The sequence below is a fragment of the Dendrobium catenatum genome, unplaced genomic scaffold (assembly GCF_001605985.2).
Source record: "Dendrobium catenatum unplaced genomic scaffold, ASM160598v2 original_scaffold_43371, whole genome shotgun sequence".
In the NCBI taxonomy this organism is placed as follows: domain Eukaryota; kingdom Viridiplantae; phylum Streptophyta; class Magnoliopsida; order Asparagales; family Orchidaceae; genus Dendrobium; species Dendrobium catenatum.
This window is the reverse complement of record NW_021361827.1, coordinates 190431-208497: the sequence shown is the minus strand read 5'-3', so window position 1 is coordinate 208497 and position 18067 is coordinate 190431. Positions and strand designations below refer to the sequence as shown.

The 18067-nt window shown below is 35.4% G+C and overlaps 1 protein-coding gene across 1 annotated transcript; it reads left to right on the top strand.

Annotated features, from left to right (window-relative positions):
- The first annotated feature begins 4605 nt into the window (after positions 1-4605).
- LOC110092082 (NEP1-interacting protein 2-like) lies at positions 4606-9178 on the top strand. Its single transcript, XM_028691668.1, has 5 exons — positions 4606-4696; positions 5265-5425; positions 6910-6993; positions 8732-8896; positions 9056-9178. Exons 1-5 carry the CDS (start codon positions 4606-4608, stop codon positions 9176-9178), a joined length of 624 nt encoding a protein of 207 aa, XP_028547501.1.
- The last annotated feature ends 8889 nt before the right edge of the window (positions 9179-18067 follow it).

The following is an 18067-nucleotide window of genomic DNA, read 5'->3' as shown; positions in this document are numbered from 1 at the left end:
CAAGTGAAAAAATCTCAGCCTCAAAAATCCACAAAGAAGGCATCCCATGATGAGTAGAAATCTTCAAATCAGGGAAGGAAGAAACATTATCCGAAAGAGCATCTCAAAACGACTTAGAAGAAGATTTACCTGCAAGAAAACCGGCATCGACTAACTTAGAACCAGTCATCGAAAGCAACAAGCACAAGAAAGCACAGAAAAGGAAGAAGGAAGGCACAAGATGAGACGGAAAATCACTTCCCTGGCCGAAGAGGCGACGACGGAAGGCGCGAGCACAGCAGGAAACTAGAAATCGCCATGGAGGGTAAAACCCTAGCAGAGCGCAAGACTGGAAAAAAGTCTTACATTCTCTGCTATAAACTCTTAATATGGTCCACCTATTAGCTATTGATTCATCACGGTTAGCAGTTGCTATATTGATAGTCATTTAAACATTTGTCACTATTGTCAATCACAATTAATCTAAGACTTTATTTAAGACAGCTTTCTTACTACTTTCTAAAATAACTTTTAAAACTAAATTTTCTAATTCAAAAAATTTTTATACTAAAAAATCATTTAAAAAGTGATAAGAAAGCTATCCCTAATAGAGAGTATGTTGGGGATTTGAAGAACAATTGTGAAGGAGAAGTGAGGAGTCGACTCGATTTAGATTTTGTTTTTTTTTTGCTTTTGAGAGCGCAATTATAATTTCTATTTGGTAATTTTTTTTGTTGCTTTAAAAAAATTATACTAGAAAATTAATTTATGCAATAGTTTTAGACTTCATTTGAGACAGCTTTCTTAATTTTTTCTAAAGCAGCTTTCAAGAGATTTTTGTGGTAGAAAGCAATTTTAGATTTTTTTTAAAGAACATTTTATTCCATCAAAAAAGAAAAGTACAACAAGGGTCAAATAAACACAAAGACCGAATACATGAAAAGGTTACGATTGGGTAGACGGAGAAGATAAACATGGCACAAAAGCCAACCGGGCTCAATATTTGGCAAAGACTTCCAACCACTCCGAAGTTAGGCACAGACCATCCAGAGGAGTGAAAAAATAATAATCAACCAAAAAGCCACCCCAACCGCCAACACCGAAAAAATGCATCCAACAGAAACAAGAAGAAACACCACCAAATGTTGCCAACGAGCCACGGATCCAAAGCGGTGAGCCAAAAGCCACATCATAGCTTAAAAAATAAAAGCTTAACCGCAGAGCCAACAAAAGACCACATCCAGAAAAACCAAAATGTCACCAACAAAAGAAAACACAAAACACAAAATCGGCAGCCACCAAGCAAACCAAAAGAAATAGCTATTTTTTAGATTTTCGCTTTCTACGTTTACCCACCCAAACATTATCATTTCGCAGTATACCTTGCTGATCAAAAAGTTCCACTTCCTCAAACTCAGAAGAAGGAGAAGAACTTTCATGCCAATCAGTTATCTCAAACGAGGTCTTTAAAAAATTATTTTCCCTATAACACTTTTACAAAGTACTTAAAAACTATCATAAATAAAGCGTTAATTGGACATTAGAGGCAAGTTGGAACTTCGATTGTAATTTTTATCAAAAACAAATAATGTTCTTGCAATCTGTAAAAAGTCAGGCACAAGTAAGATCGATGGATTTCAGGTGCATCTGACGCGATCATTACGAGATGCATTATAGTACTGAATTTAATCGATGTCGCTGTTAGTAATAATATCAGTGGGCCACTAAAAAAAAAAAATCAGTGGGCAACTGAGGAATTCTTTGATTCTTGCTAGGATTGGGTAAGTAATTAGTATTAATTATCTGCATGGAATAGTAATTAAATACCATATCTTGCATGATATAAATATATAGCATGGATGTGACGACATGGGATGCATTTAAGAGTTTTGAAGTTGGTTGTACTTAGCCGAGAGTGCAAGATTCCAGCTGCTGCCCACTGCTTTGTGCCTGGTTTTGTGCCACCGGACAAAAGTTTCTGGCTTTTTTTTCTATGAGCACCCACAGCTTTAAGAATCAGGCTCATTAATATAGAGAGAGGGAGAAATATTTTAGCTATAAAAAAATTCAACACCAATCATTCAATCAAGATATCTAGAAATGCACACACTGTGTAAATATGCGTATGAAATTACAGTCTTGATTTAGAGTTACGTTCGAATTCTGTACGTGATAATTTCTTCAAAATATTACACGTAAATCAGAAGAAAAATTAAAAATATGCAATAGATTAAAATTTATATGAGTCTTATATTGACCTCGTGTTGAACTAAAATTCTTATCTATCTAGAATTCGAAGTAATTATTTAGAAAGTTGACGAATAGTATTATTAGCCTAGCAATAGAATGAAAGCACGCAGCTCATTTTGGTCTGTAGGTTGAGTGTTTTGATTATTAATCAAGTGATTTTGGATTCGAGTGTTGTATAAAATAAAATTCTCTCATGAAAGTAGCCACCTCCTTATGTTCCCTCAGAAATTGAGAAGCTTTGCCAAACCCGAAAACCCAAAGGGAATCATAAGAGCCCGGCCATGCACAGCTTAGAAGCTGGTTAGATTAGATAATAAACTTCAGCACAATTTCATTTTACAAATATGGTTAATAGTGGAGACTGATGTAAGTACGATCTCACCATTTTTTTAAGAATAGCTAGTTTTGATCTAAGAAATGAAATGTAGTTTTCTAAAACTGCTCTCATCATAGAAGAAATTAGTACGTGGCAGTGGATGTTAATTTGTTTTAAGATGCATGCAATTGAAATAGAGACCAATAGGAGAGAAGTTTAATGAGTCTTTTAAAATTTATAATTTGCTCCTTGGCATTAAAATTGCAACTTTAAAAATAATTGACAATGAATGTCTCACACTCTCAATTATGGGTGAAATTATTCTGTACGGAAACAGACGTCGTTCGAAAGTGAATTAGAACTCATCACATCATCAGTTTGCTATGTATCGCGGTTGTGTACCAATGTGTATCGGGTGACGGGCACGTTCTGATTCGCCTTCGGACGATCCGGTGTCCGCACAGAATAATTTCTCCAAATATAGCGAACTTAAGATAAGACGATGTTCAAGATTGTGACAAACAACACATCAAAGATCATGTTAGTTCTATTCCAATTCATCACATTTTACAAATTTGGAGTGCCCTAAACCTGTATTCTTATTGAGACGTGCTTTAGGTGCATTTGTACCCAACATATATGGGTTGGGCACCAACTAAAACTTCTTTTGGAACGGCTTTTTTACTGCTTCTTGAAATAATTTTTTAGTACTAAAATGCTTATTTAAGAAGCAGTAAGAAAGTCATTAAAAACGAAGCCTAAGAATCCCACAACATCACAACTTCTTATTCTAACTACCAAAAATATGGCTTGCAATTGGTCAATGCCTCACAATTTTATCCTACCATAGGAGATGAACCATCTTTGTGTTGATTTAACAAAATAATAGATGTTTGCAATCGGACAATGCCTCATAATTGTTTGGAGTAGATGAATATTTCATGTAAACATCGAGCTCTGCTATTATGTTTGTTGAAATTTCACGAGTGAAATGAGTGTGGAACTCCCACGTTTTTATCATATATGGAGAAATTTTTACAAACATGTGATAGACAATTCATATCAAATGAAACTCCTGAATAACTTTTATTTTTATTTTAGGGAACTTGCCCAAATTTCATTCAATTAAAAAGAGAATACAACCAAAGCTCAAAAAAGGACAAACAATAATTACAAAGCTATAATCATCAAATTAAGGAAATCAACCTAAAAAAGAAAAGGACAAAAAAATAGACATTGTGTAGGCCGCAAGAAAAGGGCAAGAAGGCAAAGATGCCAGCCAGACTCAAGAAATGACAGTAGGCTTCCTGCAACCACCCATAAGCCAGGCTAGGACCATCCATTGGAGTCAGCAAATCACAAACCAACCAGAGGATAACCACAAATGAAACAAATAGCATCCCACATCCCAAACAATTAAAGGCAATCAATTAGAACGATAGAATCAACCATGAAGGTTGTCAGTAAGCCAAGGCCATCCAAAGGGTGTGCAGAAACCAGCCTCATCATTGTGTGAATCTCCTTCAACAATCAAACAATACAAAAAGAAGGCTCACAATCGAAAAAACACACATGCAAGAAGAGGCAAAAGAACCAAGAGAAGGTCCTATCAAGAAAACAGATTACTTAGTTTTAAATTTTCTCCTAAAGAACTTGATGTTATATAAAATGATAAACTAGGGACAAAAAAAAATCTCATTAATTTCTGTTTGAATCATTCTAACACTAATTCCAAATTAGTTTGTTCGCTTAACTATAACTCGCATATTGCTCTTAATTTGAGTAAGAAGCCTAAAGCTTAATCTTAGAGAGATTTTAAATCTTCCACTAATCTATTAGACAAACCGACAGTAAGACAACCCGATATCTTGTCTTAATTACAACAAAAAATCCTCCAACCCACCGTAGTCTCTGCCCGACAAAACACTATTTTTTTTCCCTGACCAATCGCTTATATATATATATTTTTTACAAGTTTCTATTCTAAATAAAAAAACTAATATTCCCATTGTGTTAAGGAGATGTGCGGGTGGGTGAAGCTCAGTATTCTCCTCCTATAAATGCAGATCACCACACCACTGCCTTCTGCATCTATGGGCTTTGCTGCTGCTGCTGCTGCTTCTTCTTCTCCTCTCGCTCTCTTCTTCGAATGTTATCTATTAATTATTAACTGATGGAGACTCTGAAGAAACTTGGTTCTGCCTTACTCACTTGTACTTTTGCTATCGGTAATACCTCTCTCTCTCTCTCTCTCTAAATCTCATTTCTTCTGCTTCTTCTTCTTCTTCTTCTGCTCTAACCATTATTACCTGTTCTGGTTCTTGTTAATTACTTCAACAAATGGAAAACCAGAACTTAGCTTTAGCATTATGAATAAACTTGCCTTAATTTTGCTAAGCGCATTCTCTCTTTCTCTCTTCCTCCCTCTCTTTCTCTCTCTCTCTCTTCTGTTTATATCGCTAATGAAAGTATTTTGCAAGGGAACCTTGTTAGATGCTAAAATATAACGCGATTAAGGATTAATATTTAGTCATTTTTTAGATGGATTAAGCTATATTATTGTTAACGATATTATAATATTTTTAATATATGATTATTAATATGATTGAAAACTTTAATCATAACTAAATGCATATCATTAATCATAAATAGTACCACTCTATACAAGGCAGTTGTGAACGTAATTTTTCTAAAGATATTTATATTTGAATGAGCGCAGGTGGAGCAGGCATAGGGGCGGTGGCAGGAGCCTTGAAGGGGCAAACAACGGAAACGGGCATAGTGCGAGGTGCGGTTATCGGATCGTTCGCCGGCGTCGTCGTCGCCGTCGAGCTTCTCGAATCTTTCCTGCAAGGACTCCAAGGAGAGCTTCTCGAAAAGGTACGAGAGGCTGTTACCGTTACGTTTTTGGGACATATATAACGGAAAAATATTATAATTTCATTGAACTCTGCCGTCATTAAATTGAAGTATTATTATAAAATGCACGTGCCCCGGGGCGGATCCACTTTAGCATTATGTCATTATTTAGATAATTTATCTTCATTTATCTATTTTTTTTATTCTTTATTATAAAATTTTATAGCAAATTGTCCGTCCTAAAAATTTTAAAATATTATGATTTTTAGGCAATTGCCCGGAGCAAACGATAAAGAGGATTCATCATTTTATTTTTTAATTTGAATTCCAAAAATATCCATATAACCAAAAATTATTCTGGTGGCGCTGCCCCTAGAAACCCCTACAGCGGCGCCACCCCTTAGACCTCGACTTGATTGGAAAAGTAGAACCCCGCCAGGAGACTTTGCCCCCTTGAACCCACCGACATACTTATAAGTTTACCCCTCTGAAAATTAAGGCTGATTCGTGTGCAGTAATTAGTTGTACTTTAAAATTCATCATATGTATAAAAATTTCAAACTAAATAATTATATTTTATATTTATTATATATATATATATATATATATAATCAAAATAATTGCAAAATTCTTAAGAGCTTTTCAGATTTAACAAGTAAGTTAATCGGGGGGGCTGTGAGTTGTTCTTCTCCTCGGATATGAGAAATTCTATATAATTTTGTAAAATATTAAACTTTTATTTTTAAATTCTTTTATAATTATGTATATTATAAAAAAATTATTCTTCTATAATTTAGGTTATTTTTTAATCTTATTTCATTTAAAATCCTAACTCCATCACTGAAATCTGACCTAATTTAAGAGTTATTTAGAAGTTCTAATTGATAAGTAGAGTAGTCAGCAGAGCTCTGCATTGGGTACGCATACTCACACCCACCCATACCCAATGAGCATGGGTGGGTATGGGTATGCCCATAGCCTCGTGGATGGGTATGAGTGGGTACGTAACATCAGAGGAGAACCAATTTACATTATTGATCATCATATACATGTAGTATATTATAATAATCCTTACTACACAGTGCGCAACACTGAACCGCATCACGACCATGATAAATTTTGATATGTGACTTGATAGTTTCCAGTCATAGAAAATGGCAAAAAACCTCAAGGCCATTATTCTATGGCAGACTGCATTCAATAAGCTTGGAAAGTGGCTGGGTGTGGGTTGGTATGACATCCGGAAAGTCACCATATGTGGGTGTGGGTGGGCAAAGCCCGCCAGCGTAGACTGTAGAGCGTGTGTACCCTAGGGCTCTGGTAGTCAGTAGTCCAATCAATAACTCAATAGTTATGTAGTTTGTCTCATTCTAATTTAAGGAAGTAGATGGATATAATATGTGGGGGCATATTATGTCATTTTCATTATTCTATTTCATATAAGTCAAACAAAAAATTGAAAATTAATTTGGTTTTCCTCATTCTTTGCAATTAATATTTTTCAGATGGCCATATTTGGAAGCATCTTAAATGGAAAGGTTTTTCGCGAATGGGTGAGCTCTGCCCTACTCATTGCATACGAGGAGCAGGTGAATGATTGCCTGCCATTAATATTTTCGTTGCTGCCACTCATTTCACTAATCACTATTTGTATGAAAATTCTTAAAAAATCCATTGGGATTTAAAAAAAAAATGTTAGATTTAGGATTCATTTAGGATAACTTTTTTTATTATTTTCTAAAATAATTTTTTAGTACAAAAAAAATTTGGTTCAAAAAATATATGTACTAAAAAGCTATTTTAGAAATCAAGTTGTCAAAATTGAATTAAGCTTTGTTTATTTTATATTTATTGAAGTAAATTTTATCTTAATTCAATTTATATTAAATTCAATTTATGTTTAAATAAATTGAATTAAATAAAAATATTTTCATAAAATATATCTGAAGCAGGTCGGGTTCGGATCCGAAAAATCGACCCGTTTAAAAAACAAGTCGGATTCGGGCCATGTTAAAAAGTGTCTGGTTAGATTCATGTTCGACCCGAACCCAACACGAAACCTGATTTTGACACACAAATTAAAAAAAAAAGTGGTGGAATTCCAATTTTGTCCATATTTAAAACTTCTTTAAGGAAAATTATATCTATTTAAACCATTAATACAAATTTTAATAAATACTATTGGTGCTATTTATTACTTTATATAGGTTTAAACTCCCTATTTGCCTACACCCTTGGTGCAAGGTAAATCATTATGAATGTCTTTATTCTAATCAATAATATGTGATTTTTTTTTCTTTCTTTTGTTTAATGTCAAACTTAGGCTTCCTTTGACAGCTTTATTATCATTTTTTAAATCAACTTTTTAGTACAAAACTGTTTTAGAAAATAATAATAAAATTGTCACAAATGAAGCCTTAGTTGTCTGTATAACCCTTGCCAACCATTAAACTAGCCGAATTTTTTGTATGAACATCAAATATTAAAATTAATTAAAAATTTGAAAATTAATGGATTCGAATACGAGCGAGATAATTATGAGAAATAAAAATTTTTAATCACTCAATCTTGCCTTTAATCTGCTGATTTTTCAATAATAAAATTCGTTTTAAAAAGAAAATTTATTTTGAAAATGACTAAAATTATGATTAAAATGATTATCTAATTATGGTGATTCTAATGAAAAAAATATGAGGACTACATCAATACTATTTTGGTCTATTAACACATATCCAACTATTAAAATCCTACAATATTATAGGAATGGTAAGAACCCCCACTAGATAGCAAGCAATGACTAAGGCTTCATTTGGAACGGTTTTTTATTGCTTTTTAAAGTAACTTTTTAGCTTAAAAATTTTAATTGTTGTATTATAAAGCTTTTTCTTTGTGACGAGGAAGCACTATCCTTAGGCCAGTGTAAACCCCGGTCGACCTAGCATGCAACCCACACCAATTTACACGGGTCAACACTAAAGGCTTTCACTGTTTGCCAAGGGATTCGAACCAGGGTGCTGGGCTTTGCCCAGCCGGCTCTTCACCACCAAGACAAACAGTGGTGGGTTTATAAAGCTTCTTTAAGAAGCAGTAAAAAAGCCGTCCTAAACCAAACCTAAAATCACTGGCTATTGTTCCATTAAAATCACTTCAATTAGAAATAATTAAAGACATTGCATTGGCACATAGGGATGGCCAAAACCACTAAAAGGAAATTACTGTCTCTTAATTAAGATTGGAATTTTGGTAATGACTAGTTAATTATTGTTTGACATTGCTAATTAGTAATTCCCTTAGAAAATGAAACTTACACTTGACTTTGCTTTTCAGGTTACAGTAGAAACTAGCTATGTGGATACTTCAGATTTGTTTGACATCAGCAGAAGCAAGGGATTGCTTTTAGAAATGATCAATGAATTGCCAGAGTTCAATATCACTGGCTTGGAGTTTGCAGAGCAATGTGAAGAAGCTCTTTCATGTTCAATCTGCCTTCAGGTAATTCTATCTCCATTAACTATTAACTACTCTTTTTCACTTATTGTTCTTAATTAAAACATTCACACGCACATAACAAGGCTTTCAATAGGTTATTAATTATAATTAAGTAGGTTGGACAGACTAATTAAGGAAGTCTATTGCCTGATTTCTTTGCAGGATTTCAACTGTGGAGAAACAGCAAGAAGGTTGCCAACTTGTGGGCATTTTTTTCACTTGCTTTGTGTGGATAAATGGCTTGTAAGGCATGGTTCTTGTCCTTTGTGTAGAAAGGAAGTCTAGGCAAAATCTAGTAGCCATGCACTAAGCACTTTATATTTATTAAAAAAAAAAAATCATTAAGAACTCTTCTGATTTCCTTAAGGATAGAGTAGCTTTTATGTTTCTTGCTCATGAAGAGATGTATATTTGTTTTGAACTCTTGTTGTATTTGCTAATATGTATATATGAGAGCAATTTGGATTATGATGAGACTTGGTAATTATATATTTTTGCTTGATAGGAGATATTTTAAGAAAAAAAATATTTAAAAAGAAATTTTAACACTTATATAAAAAGCTTTTTAAGCTTCTGATTGTCATTTTTAAATATATTTTTTGTCTCCATTTATTTAATTAAGAGTGAATCTTGAACCAATTGGATTGGGAGAGGCTTATCGGATTTTGTTTGGATTGAAATAAATTTTTCAAGATCTAAGTTGATCTATATAGATTTTATAAGATCAATCATAATCTAATTAGAATCTCATCACACTTCACAAATTTTTATTTATCAGTAATTATTAATTTCTATTGACAAATATTACTTTTTAAAATACACAAAATTATGAAATGAAAGAAAATTATATTTAGTATAATTTTGATTTGAACGAGCATTAAAATTATTGAATTTATTTAAAAAATAGTACTATATTATATATATATATATATATATATATATATAATCTAATATTTTTCACAAATTTTTTTTTTTAGGAAGCATGTATTTTTCTAGCTAATGTTCAAAACGTAGTACCTATGAGGAATTTCTTTTGTTATTTCTACCTTTAATGCATTATAAAAATGTCATGTGACACTTTTAGTATTAGCTTTCTTTTTTTTTGTCCTCCATTTAAGAATATCTTCTAATAGAGATTAGGATATTAAAATTATTAATATAGCATTAAATTTCATTTTTTTCCTATCTCTTAATAGAAATAGCATTAAAATTATTAAAATATAAAAATATGTACAAGTTTCTATTTACTATTAACATCTCAAAATCTAAATTGAAATGAATTATATCATTAATCAACTTCTAGCAATATCAACTAGAGTCACTAATATCATCTAGAGCATAAACATTTTTTTTAACACAAAGAGATTTTATTAAAACAAACGGGAAACGGTTACAACAGCAGATGACTCAAAAATAAAAGGACAAAGACAGATAACAATCTAAATTGGGCTCAGTGCACGGCCGAGGCTTCCAGCACCCCAAAACCTCGCACGGACCATCCAATCAGGTGAAGTCAGCTCTCCCCAAAAAATACAGACTCAACGACCAACACCAGAGGTTACCACCAGCTCGACGACGGTGGTACGAGCCCCGGCCACATCATAGCCCCCAAATAAAAACGACAAAATTCTAGCAGCAAGCCACCCCGGAGCAAAAAAGAAAAAAAAATCAAAAAACAACAGGATCACCTTCTTCTACGGCCCCTCCCACGAGAACGACCATAGGAGGCAGCCGAACAAACCGGCCTATCTCATGAAAAAGAAAACTCGTTACCAGGATCAGATCCACCACAGAATTCCGGAGATGTCAAGCCACAATCCGAAAATTCAGATTCAGTTACTCAGTAGAACCATGTAGCCAATCCACATGGTTCCTAATATCAAAACCTGAATTTTCACCCAATTGATTGGCAAATGACCGAGTATCGACCAAATTTACAGGAACATCAATCAGATAATTAGAGCAGGTCGCCGTAACATTTAATTTGCCCACCCTCTCACTCTCAACATTAGATACCACATTCACCTCCGGTAGCACAGGACTCTCGACTACAGGCGTATCGACCACATACACATTATTAACAACCACAACATAGCCCTCATTAATAACAAAAAAAAAAAAGGGATCCTCAACCATCCCAACAGTAACAGGAGGCTCCAACGCATTAGACGAACTAGCCAGACAATCAACAGCGGGCAAGACCTCATCCTTCCCAACAACAGAGGCAAGGCAACATCCGCCTCAGCATTAACATTAATGTCACAAGCCAAAACTCCTTGATCCGAAACAAAATCAACATTACCCGCAATATTATCACAAACATGAATAGCAATCGGGACAGAGGAAGTAACATGGATACTAGAATTCAATAGGGGATTAGACACAGAGGCCAGCGCCTGGGGGACAGAGGTAACTACCAGGAGCAAATTAGGAACAAGCTTAGGACATTCCGATTTCTTATGACCCACAGCTTTGCATTGTTGACAAAAATTAGGCACTCCCTCAAAAACGACTTTCTGCACATACCCCAACTTATCCGGTCCCAACCAAATGGAATTAGGGAATGATTTAGTAACATCAATTTAAACAAGAACACGAGCTACAGAGGGACGGGATCCATATGATGTGGCATTATCAGTTTGTATCGGGCGTCCTAAAATCGAACCCAGCCCAAAAAGAATACGGGAAGAGAAGAGGTGAGGACATAAACCCGGAAATGAAAGCCAAACATGGACGATTGGTGATTCCTCCGAGAGGTCTAGAAGAGGAGACCATTTTATAACTTTCATGAAACAACCATAAACAAATTAGGAACGATGAGCAAAAACCCTACCATAGTCCAAATCATTAGATAGCTTGATTAACACATTAGCTTTATCCAACAGAGTTACAGAAAATTTCCCAGACAACTTCAGATTGAAGAAAAACCTACGGATAGAATCCAACGGTGATCGTTTAAGAGGAAATTTCCCCACCAGAGCAAACTAAAATGGCTTAGCAAGATGCAAAAATTCATCTTCCGAAAACCACAATGCCGACATACCTCGAATCGAAGAAATACGAAAATCCGAAAAACATTTCGACTCATCGGAACCAGATAAAACATCTTTGAAAGATTTAGATTGCTTACCCGCCAGGAAACCAGGGTCTAACAATTTTTTTTGCCATGGAAAACATACCGCCGTAGGCGAGGAAGGCGAATGGAGGCGGCTAGGGCAAAAGCCCTAAAAGGGCGCAAACCCTAGCAGACAAAAAAGTGGGGACATTTTTTTGAGTCAAACATCTTGACCATCATGGTTCATCTATCTAAAAACTTAAAACCAGAGCATAAACATAAATACATTAGTATTCATCTGATATCTATAACTTCATCCATAACAAAAAATAATAAATATAATAGTCATGATATTTAATAAAAATAATTCATCACTAAAATACATTATGATCACAAAATAAAGAACTAACAAAAACATAAGAAAAGCCTAAACTTGTCGCTTAGATCAATCTCACTCCATTGGTTCTTTATCTTTACCTGAAACTATGAGAGAAACATAAAAGAATGCATGAAAGAGTGATAAAAATATAATAAAATAAAAGCTTGGCTCTCATCATCATCAGAAATTTACAAAACCTGAATGATAAAATTAAATAAATATAGATGTGACCTAATAGGCATATCTTCTTATATGTGAAGAAAAATAAAAGTATTTGATTATGATAGATTTCGATCGTTGGAAAGACCTTTTATCAAATATAAAGGGCTTGAGACATATATCTTGAATAATTATTTTCTCCTAGTCATACCTTGCTTACCAAATACAAATAGATCATCAGAAGAGCTTCATCATGCATCTTTGACTTACCATCTTCACTAGTAATCACTGATATATTTGAGTTTCTTTTAATTGGGCGCTTTTATAAGTTTTCATGTTGAAGCAAACGATCAACTTGCATCCAAGGAGTTAGTTGAATGAGTGTAAAGTAAATGCATATGAATATATTTTTTTTGCTTGAAGTAACATAAATGCGGTGTAAAAGCTCAAATATGATGGTGTTAGGTAGTTGGCGAGTAGCGGCGAAAGATGAGTGGTGACAGACGACTATGGCTGTCAGTGGGAAGCTGCAGTAGGTGTTAGCGGCTAACATTGGCCAACAATGGGGTTAGCTGTTACTGGCCGGTGGCATCAGCAGGCGATAATGACAAAAAAATTATGATGTATTTAAAATCATTCAAATATAAAGAATTCCATACATCAAAATTATAATAGAGTGCAATCTAAATACGCTAAAATTTTACTTCAAACCAAACATCAATAGTTTAAAAATCCCTACATTTAAAATATTTTATACTCATTTTTCTTGACACCAAACAACCCCTTAATTAATTTTATAAGGGGCAAAACTCATCAACTCAAAACTTGTCAATCTCAATTTTTTTGGCCATTGACATTCAAACTATAATTAGATACATATATGTTGCAATGATAGCACCAAAATACAATGTTAAAGTGTCACTATTATCGAGTAAGATGGCCATCTTTCTCTATCAAAGAGGCTTAGCTACCATGAAAACAAAATCAAAGAAACAAAAGGAACCTTACATCCTCTAAATTAACAACATAATTGGGATCCCTTCATTTAATTTGTTTAGCACTTCTTACTAAAAAAAAACAAAAAACTAAAAAAAAAAAAAAAAACAAAAAAAAAAAAAAAAAAAAACAGAGATGAGGATGTCCTCAAGTCAACTAGGCTGTCCTTTTATCTCTGACGATAACTCTTTTACATTATTGATCAAATGTTTTTTTCTTTGGATCAATTTTCATACATTTCTCGCACAAATATAAATCATGAACTCATAAACCATTTTTTTAATGATAAAGCCATACTATGCCTACACATAAAATGATTATTTCTCAATTTCTTGTATAATTAATACATAAGTATTGTTGCGGGCTAGAATTTGCGTAGCAATAGAGTTGTAATTTTACGTCTTAGCGTTGCACGGATAGCCAGCTCACACACAGAGAACACAAGATTTTTTACGTGAAAAATCCTGGGAAGGGGAAAAACCACGGGGCCTAGCCCAGCTGAAAATATTTCACTAGAATTTGAGTTGAGTACAGCGAGCTGACTCGTCCCAGAGGGCGATCATATTACAAATGTCAACCGTATGGTTGAAGGACGATCAGATTACAAATCTCAACCATATAGTTGAAATCTAGTGGTAAATCTGGCGTCACTTAGAAGTTGGGGCGTCAGTTAGTTGTCTGACAGTGACTTGGCAGAATTTTGGCGTCAGTTGATGGTCTGGTGGAGTTTAGGGCCTCAAGTGTTGGTCCAGCGAAGGCGAGGGCCTCAGGTGGTGGTCCGGTGAAACTCCGGCGGTGATCCGATGAAACTCCGACGGTGGTCGACGAGGAGTTTCTTCCTTCTCTTCTTACTTCTCTTCTCTTATTTTTCTCTTGCTTCGATCCTCCTTTCAAGAGAAATGAGGGGTCTTTTTATAGATTTCTGGAGTGGCATGACCCGTAAATAGGAGAGAGATTAAGGGTAAATGGGGGAGGGGTTGGATGGACGGCCGATGTTGAATCCCTTGATCATGGACATTTGAATGTCTTAGTGATGTCAGATTTTGGTGATCTTGGGCTCGTTGGATTTGTCTCATCGATCCCCTCAATTTGACTATAAGAAAATTATGTTTGAAAACTGTTTGGTAATCCAAAATGTGGTTCAAACCTTTCAACAGCTCTTCTAACCCTTGATTTGGACCCGTTTGGGCTCGGATTGGGTTGGATTTAGTGTCGTTGGGTTTGTAATTTCGAGACGCTCAGTTTGACTATAAGTTTGCTGAAATCGGAGTTTGTATGGTCCCAATTTTAATTTCAGAAGCTTCCAACTTGATTTTACATCGAGATTCATGCCTGATCAAGATAATTTTTTGATGATGTATCAAGTATATATGTAATTAGTTTGTATTTTATATAAGCATATAAACATATAAAGTACACTCTTACTCCTACATATATCAAAGTAAAACCTCCTAGTGGATGAAAGTTGCACAACCAAATGGATACTGAAGGAGAAAGACTTGAAGACTTCTCTCTCTCCTTTGATAACCTAGCCAATATTGTCATAACCCCAACAGAGTGTGACTCACCAAATTATTCAACCTTCAAATTTCCCTCAATAGAATCTATCTCAAGCTTAAATATAACCCTATCAAGACCTGAGTTTTTCACATTTCTTTGTTTACAATGATCAGGTCCATTTAAATATCAAACTCAAATCACAAGTCAGAAAGTATTGAAGGGCTTTGTAAAAAATAGAAGTAGGGGGAAAGAGGAGAGAGAGAGAGAGAGAGAGAGAGAGAGAGAATTTTATTAGTTGGAAGTATCATATGGATGGTGCGGGGTGGCGGCAACTACAATGAGATGAAGGAGCAAAAGGCAAGGAAGGAAATGTGTTAAGAAGCTGTTTGACATAAGCATAAACGAAGGGGCAAAAGGTGAATACAATCACCTTCGACACTATTTTTAGAAATGTGATGTTATGCTGGCATCAGTGGGCGATCGAGGTGGGATTCTATTAAGTTGGCACTAGTGGGTGACCGAGATGAGATTCTGTTATGCCAGTGCCAAAGTGGAGGTTATGTTCTATTATGCAGGGGCCTGTGGGCTATTGAGATTTGTATCCAATCGTGATGACCGATTTACCTCCATGTTATGGAAATGTATCCAATAGAGACTAGGTATAAAATTGCACTTCAGTACAAATTTTCATCCACAGATAGATGGACAATGCGAAAGGACTATTCAGGAACTGGAGAATCTTTTGAGACTATTTTGGGTTCGCGACAATTGGGAGGATCATATCCCCTGATATAATTTGTATATAATTAGGGGTGTCAATATTTGACACGACCCAAAAACCCAACTAAAATGATATGTAACTAATCATAAATTGAGATAAAATAATGCTTCATACACCATTGTACAAATATATTATAAGGTATTTTAGACTTTAGACATTACTATTATTTAACAAATTTAGGTTTTATATTATATTAATTTTCATTAGTGCAATAATAACAACATCAAATCTTTATCCTATTATTATTATTTAATTTAAAAAAAAAACCAAATTTTATTACAACTGACAAAGGACTACAACAAGCTTAAAGACGGGACGAAAAAACAAGCTACAGAGATACAAAAAAGGGGGGTAATGTGAGATATCGTTCCTTGGTGACCTGCTGGGCTTTGTAAGCTCATTATATGTGGTTAATATTTCAGGTGTAGGGCCTCCAGTCTGAAGATCTTTCTGTCGAGTTCAGCTTTTTGTTTTGTAGCCTTTGGTAGGCTTTCTTTTGTAGCCTGTGTGGCTAGTGTAAATATTTCTTTTGGACTCCTTTGTCTGTTCTCTGATTGTACTATATGTGAATTATAGTATCCGCTGCTGTTTCTTTTCTGTAATGTAATTATCTCTGGCTCGGGATATCTGTATGGATGGATAGATGAGGAAACTGAAAGAAGAAGAAAAAAAAGAGAGGCAATAGAACGATCAGATTAATCCTTTCGCTACACGGATCTTGGGTTGTTATAGGTAACAACCCATCAGGCTCAGTATTTGGCAGAGGATTCCAACCACTCCGAAGCCAGGCACGACCATCCAGTTTGGAGTGAGAGCTGTAACACACCAATGAACCATCCCAAACGAGCAAGAAAAGCACCACCAAAGGTTGCCACGAGCCATGGCTTAAGAGAAATGAGCCCTAGCCACATCATTACCCACAAACCAACAATCGCATCCTCGAATATTAAACGAAGCTCTAGCAAAACATCAACCACCACAATAAAAAATAAATCATAGTGCATTCCAACCAAAGCAGAACCCCAAAAGAGAGAAACCAACGAGGACCAAAAACCCACCACCACTAAGAAACCAGCAAGCATAAAGAAGAGGCAAAATCAAACAAAATTAGCACCACAAATCCAAAATTATCTCCTACCACATCTACCCCTCCCACGAGAGGATACATGCACAACAGATCGGTCAGGCAAACAAAATTCATCAACATGTTCATCATCCCCACTTGCCTCTGAAGAGGAATCTGACGAACATTGAAGCCAATCAATTTGCAATCTCACATTCTCACAAGAATTGACACCCATATGAGAAAACAAAGCCTCAGTTAAAATTAAATTAACATGACCTTAACAAAAGGGCCAGTTACAAGAATAGTAGGCATCACTGGGGAAGAAACATAAGGTAAAGGAAAATGTTCAACAGTCGGTACAGGAGGAGAAACCGATGAACTCGAATGCTCAACCACCACACTAGGTACAATAACTCAACCAAAACACACGAGTCGGACACATCACCCACACGAGACAAATATACTTTTGAGTTAAGACCACCACCAACGTCACTTGCACATAAACGGGATGCTAGGACAACAGGTTCGATCCCAACAACACCAGGATCCACCTGAGGAGACATAAACGAAGGAGAAACAACACCCACCACCTCACCAGAAGCCACCAACTCCCAGAACAACGGTTAGTTGGGGATAGATCATAATTAGGAACACCCAAATCACTTGCATTAATAGATTGGGTGGGACAAACCAAACCAACATTCGATCAACCAAAACAGGAGATGCCCCAACACCCTGAGACCAAGACCCACCAAAGCCAAAGACTGCCCCACAGGCTCAGTAAAAGCTAAATCATCCCGAATAGACACAGGCACAACAGGATCAAAAATAGCATCGGCTAAAACAACAATACCATTATCCAACACTACATGACCTGTAGGGGACAAGGAAATATGTAATTCGCTAACCAGCGACAAGAGAAACAACCACACGAGTCAACAAGGGATGAAGAAGAGGGCATTCATGCTTTGAATGACCCAAAGATTTACAGTGAGAGAGCAGAAGAAGGAAAAGGGTCATAAAAACTAATTGATATAAGCCTAAGTCCCTGAGCCAACCCAAAATTATAACAGGAATACGCTTTGGTTATATCAATTCTACTAGCACACGTGCAATCGAACGGCCGCTCCCAGAGGGAAGGTAGAATGACAAAAAATTTAGGGGTCTACCACAACATTGGAACCGAGATCATGGAGAATCCTCGGGGTAAAGAAGTCGGTCTCATATTTAGAAAAGAA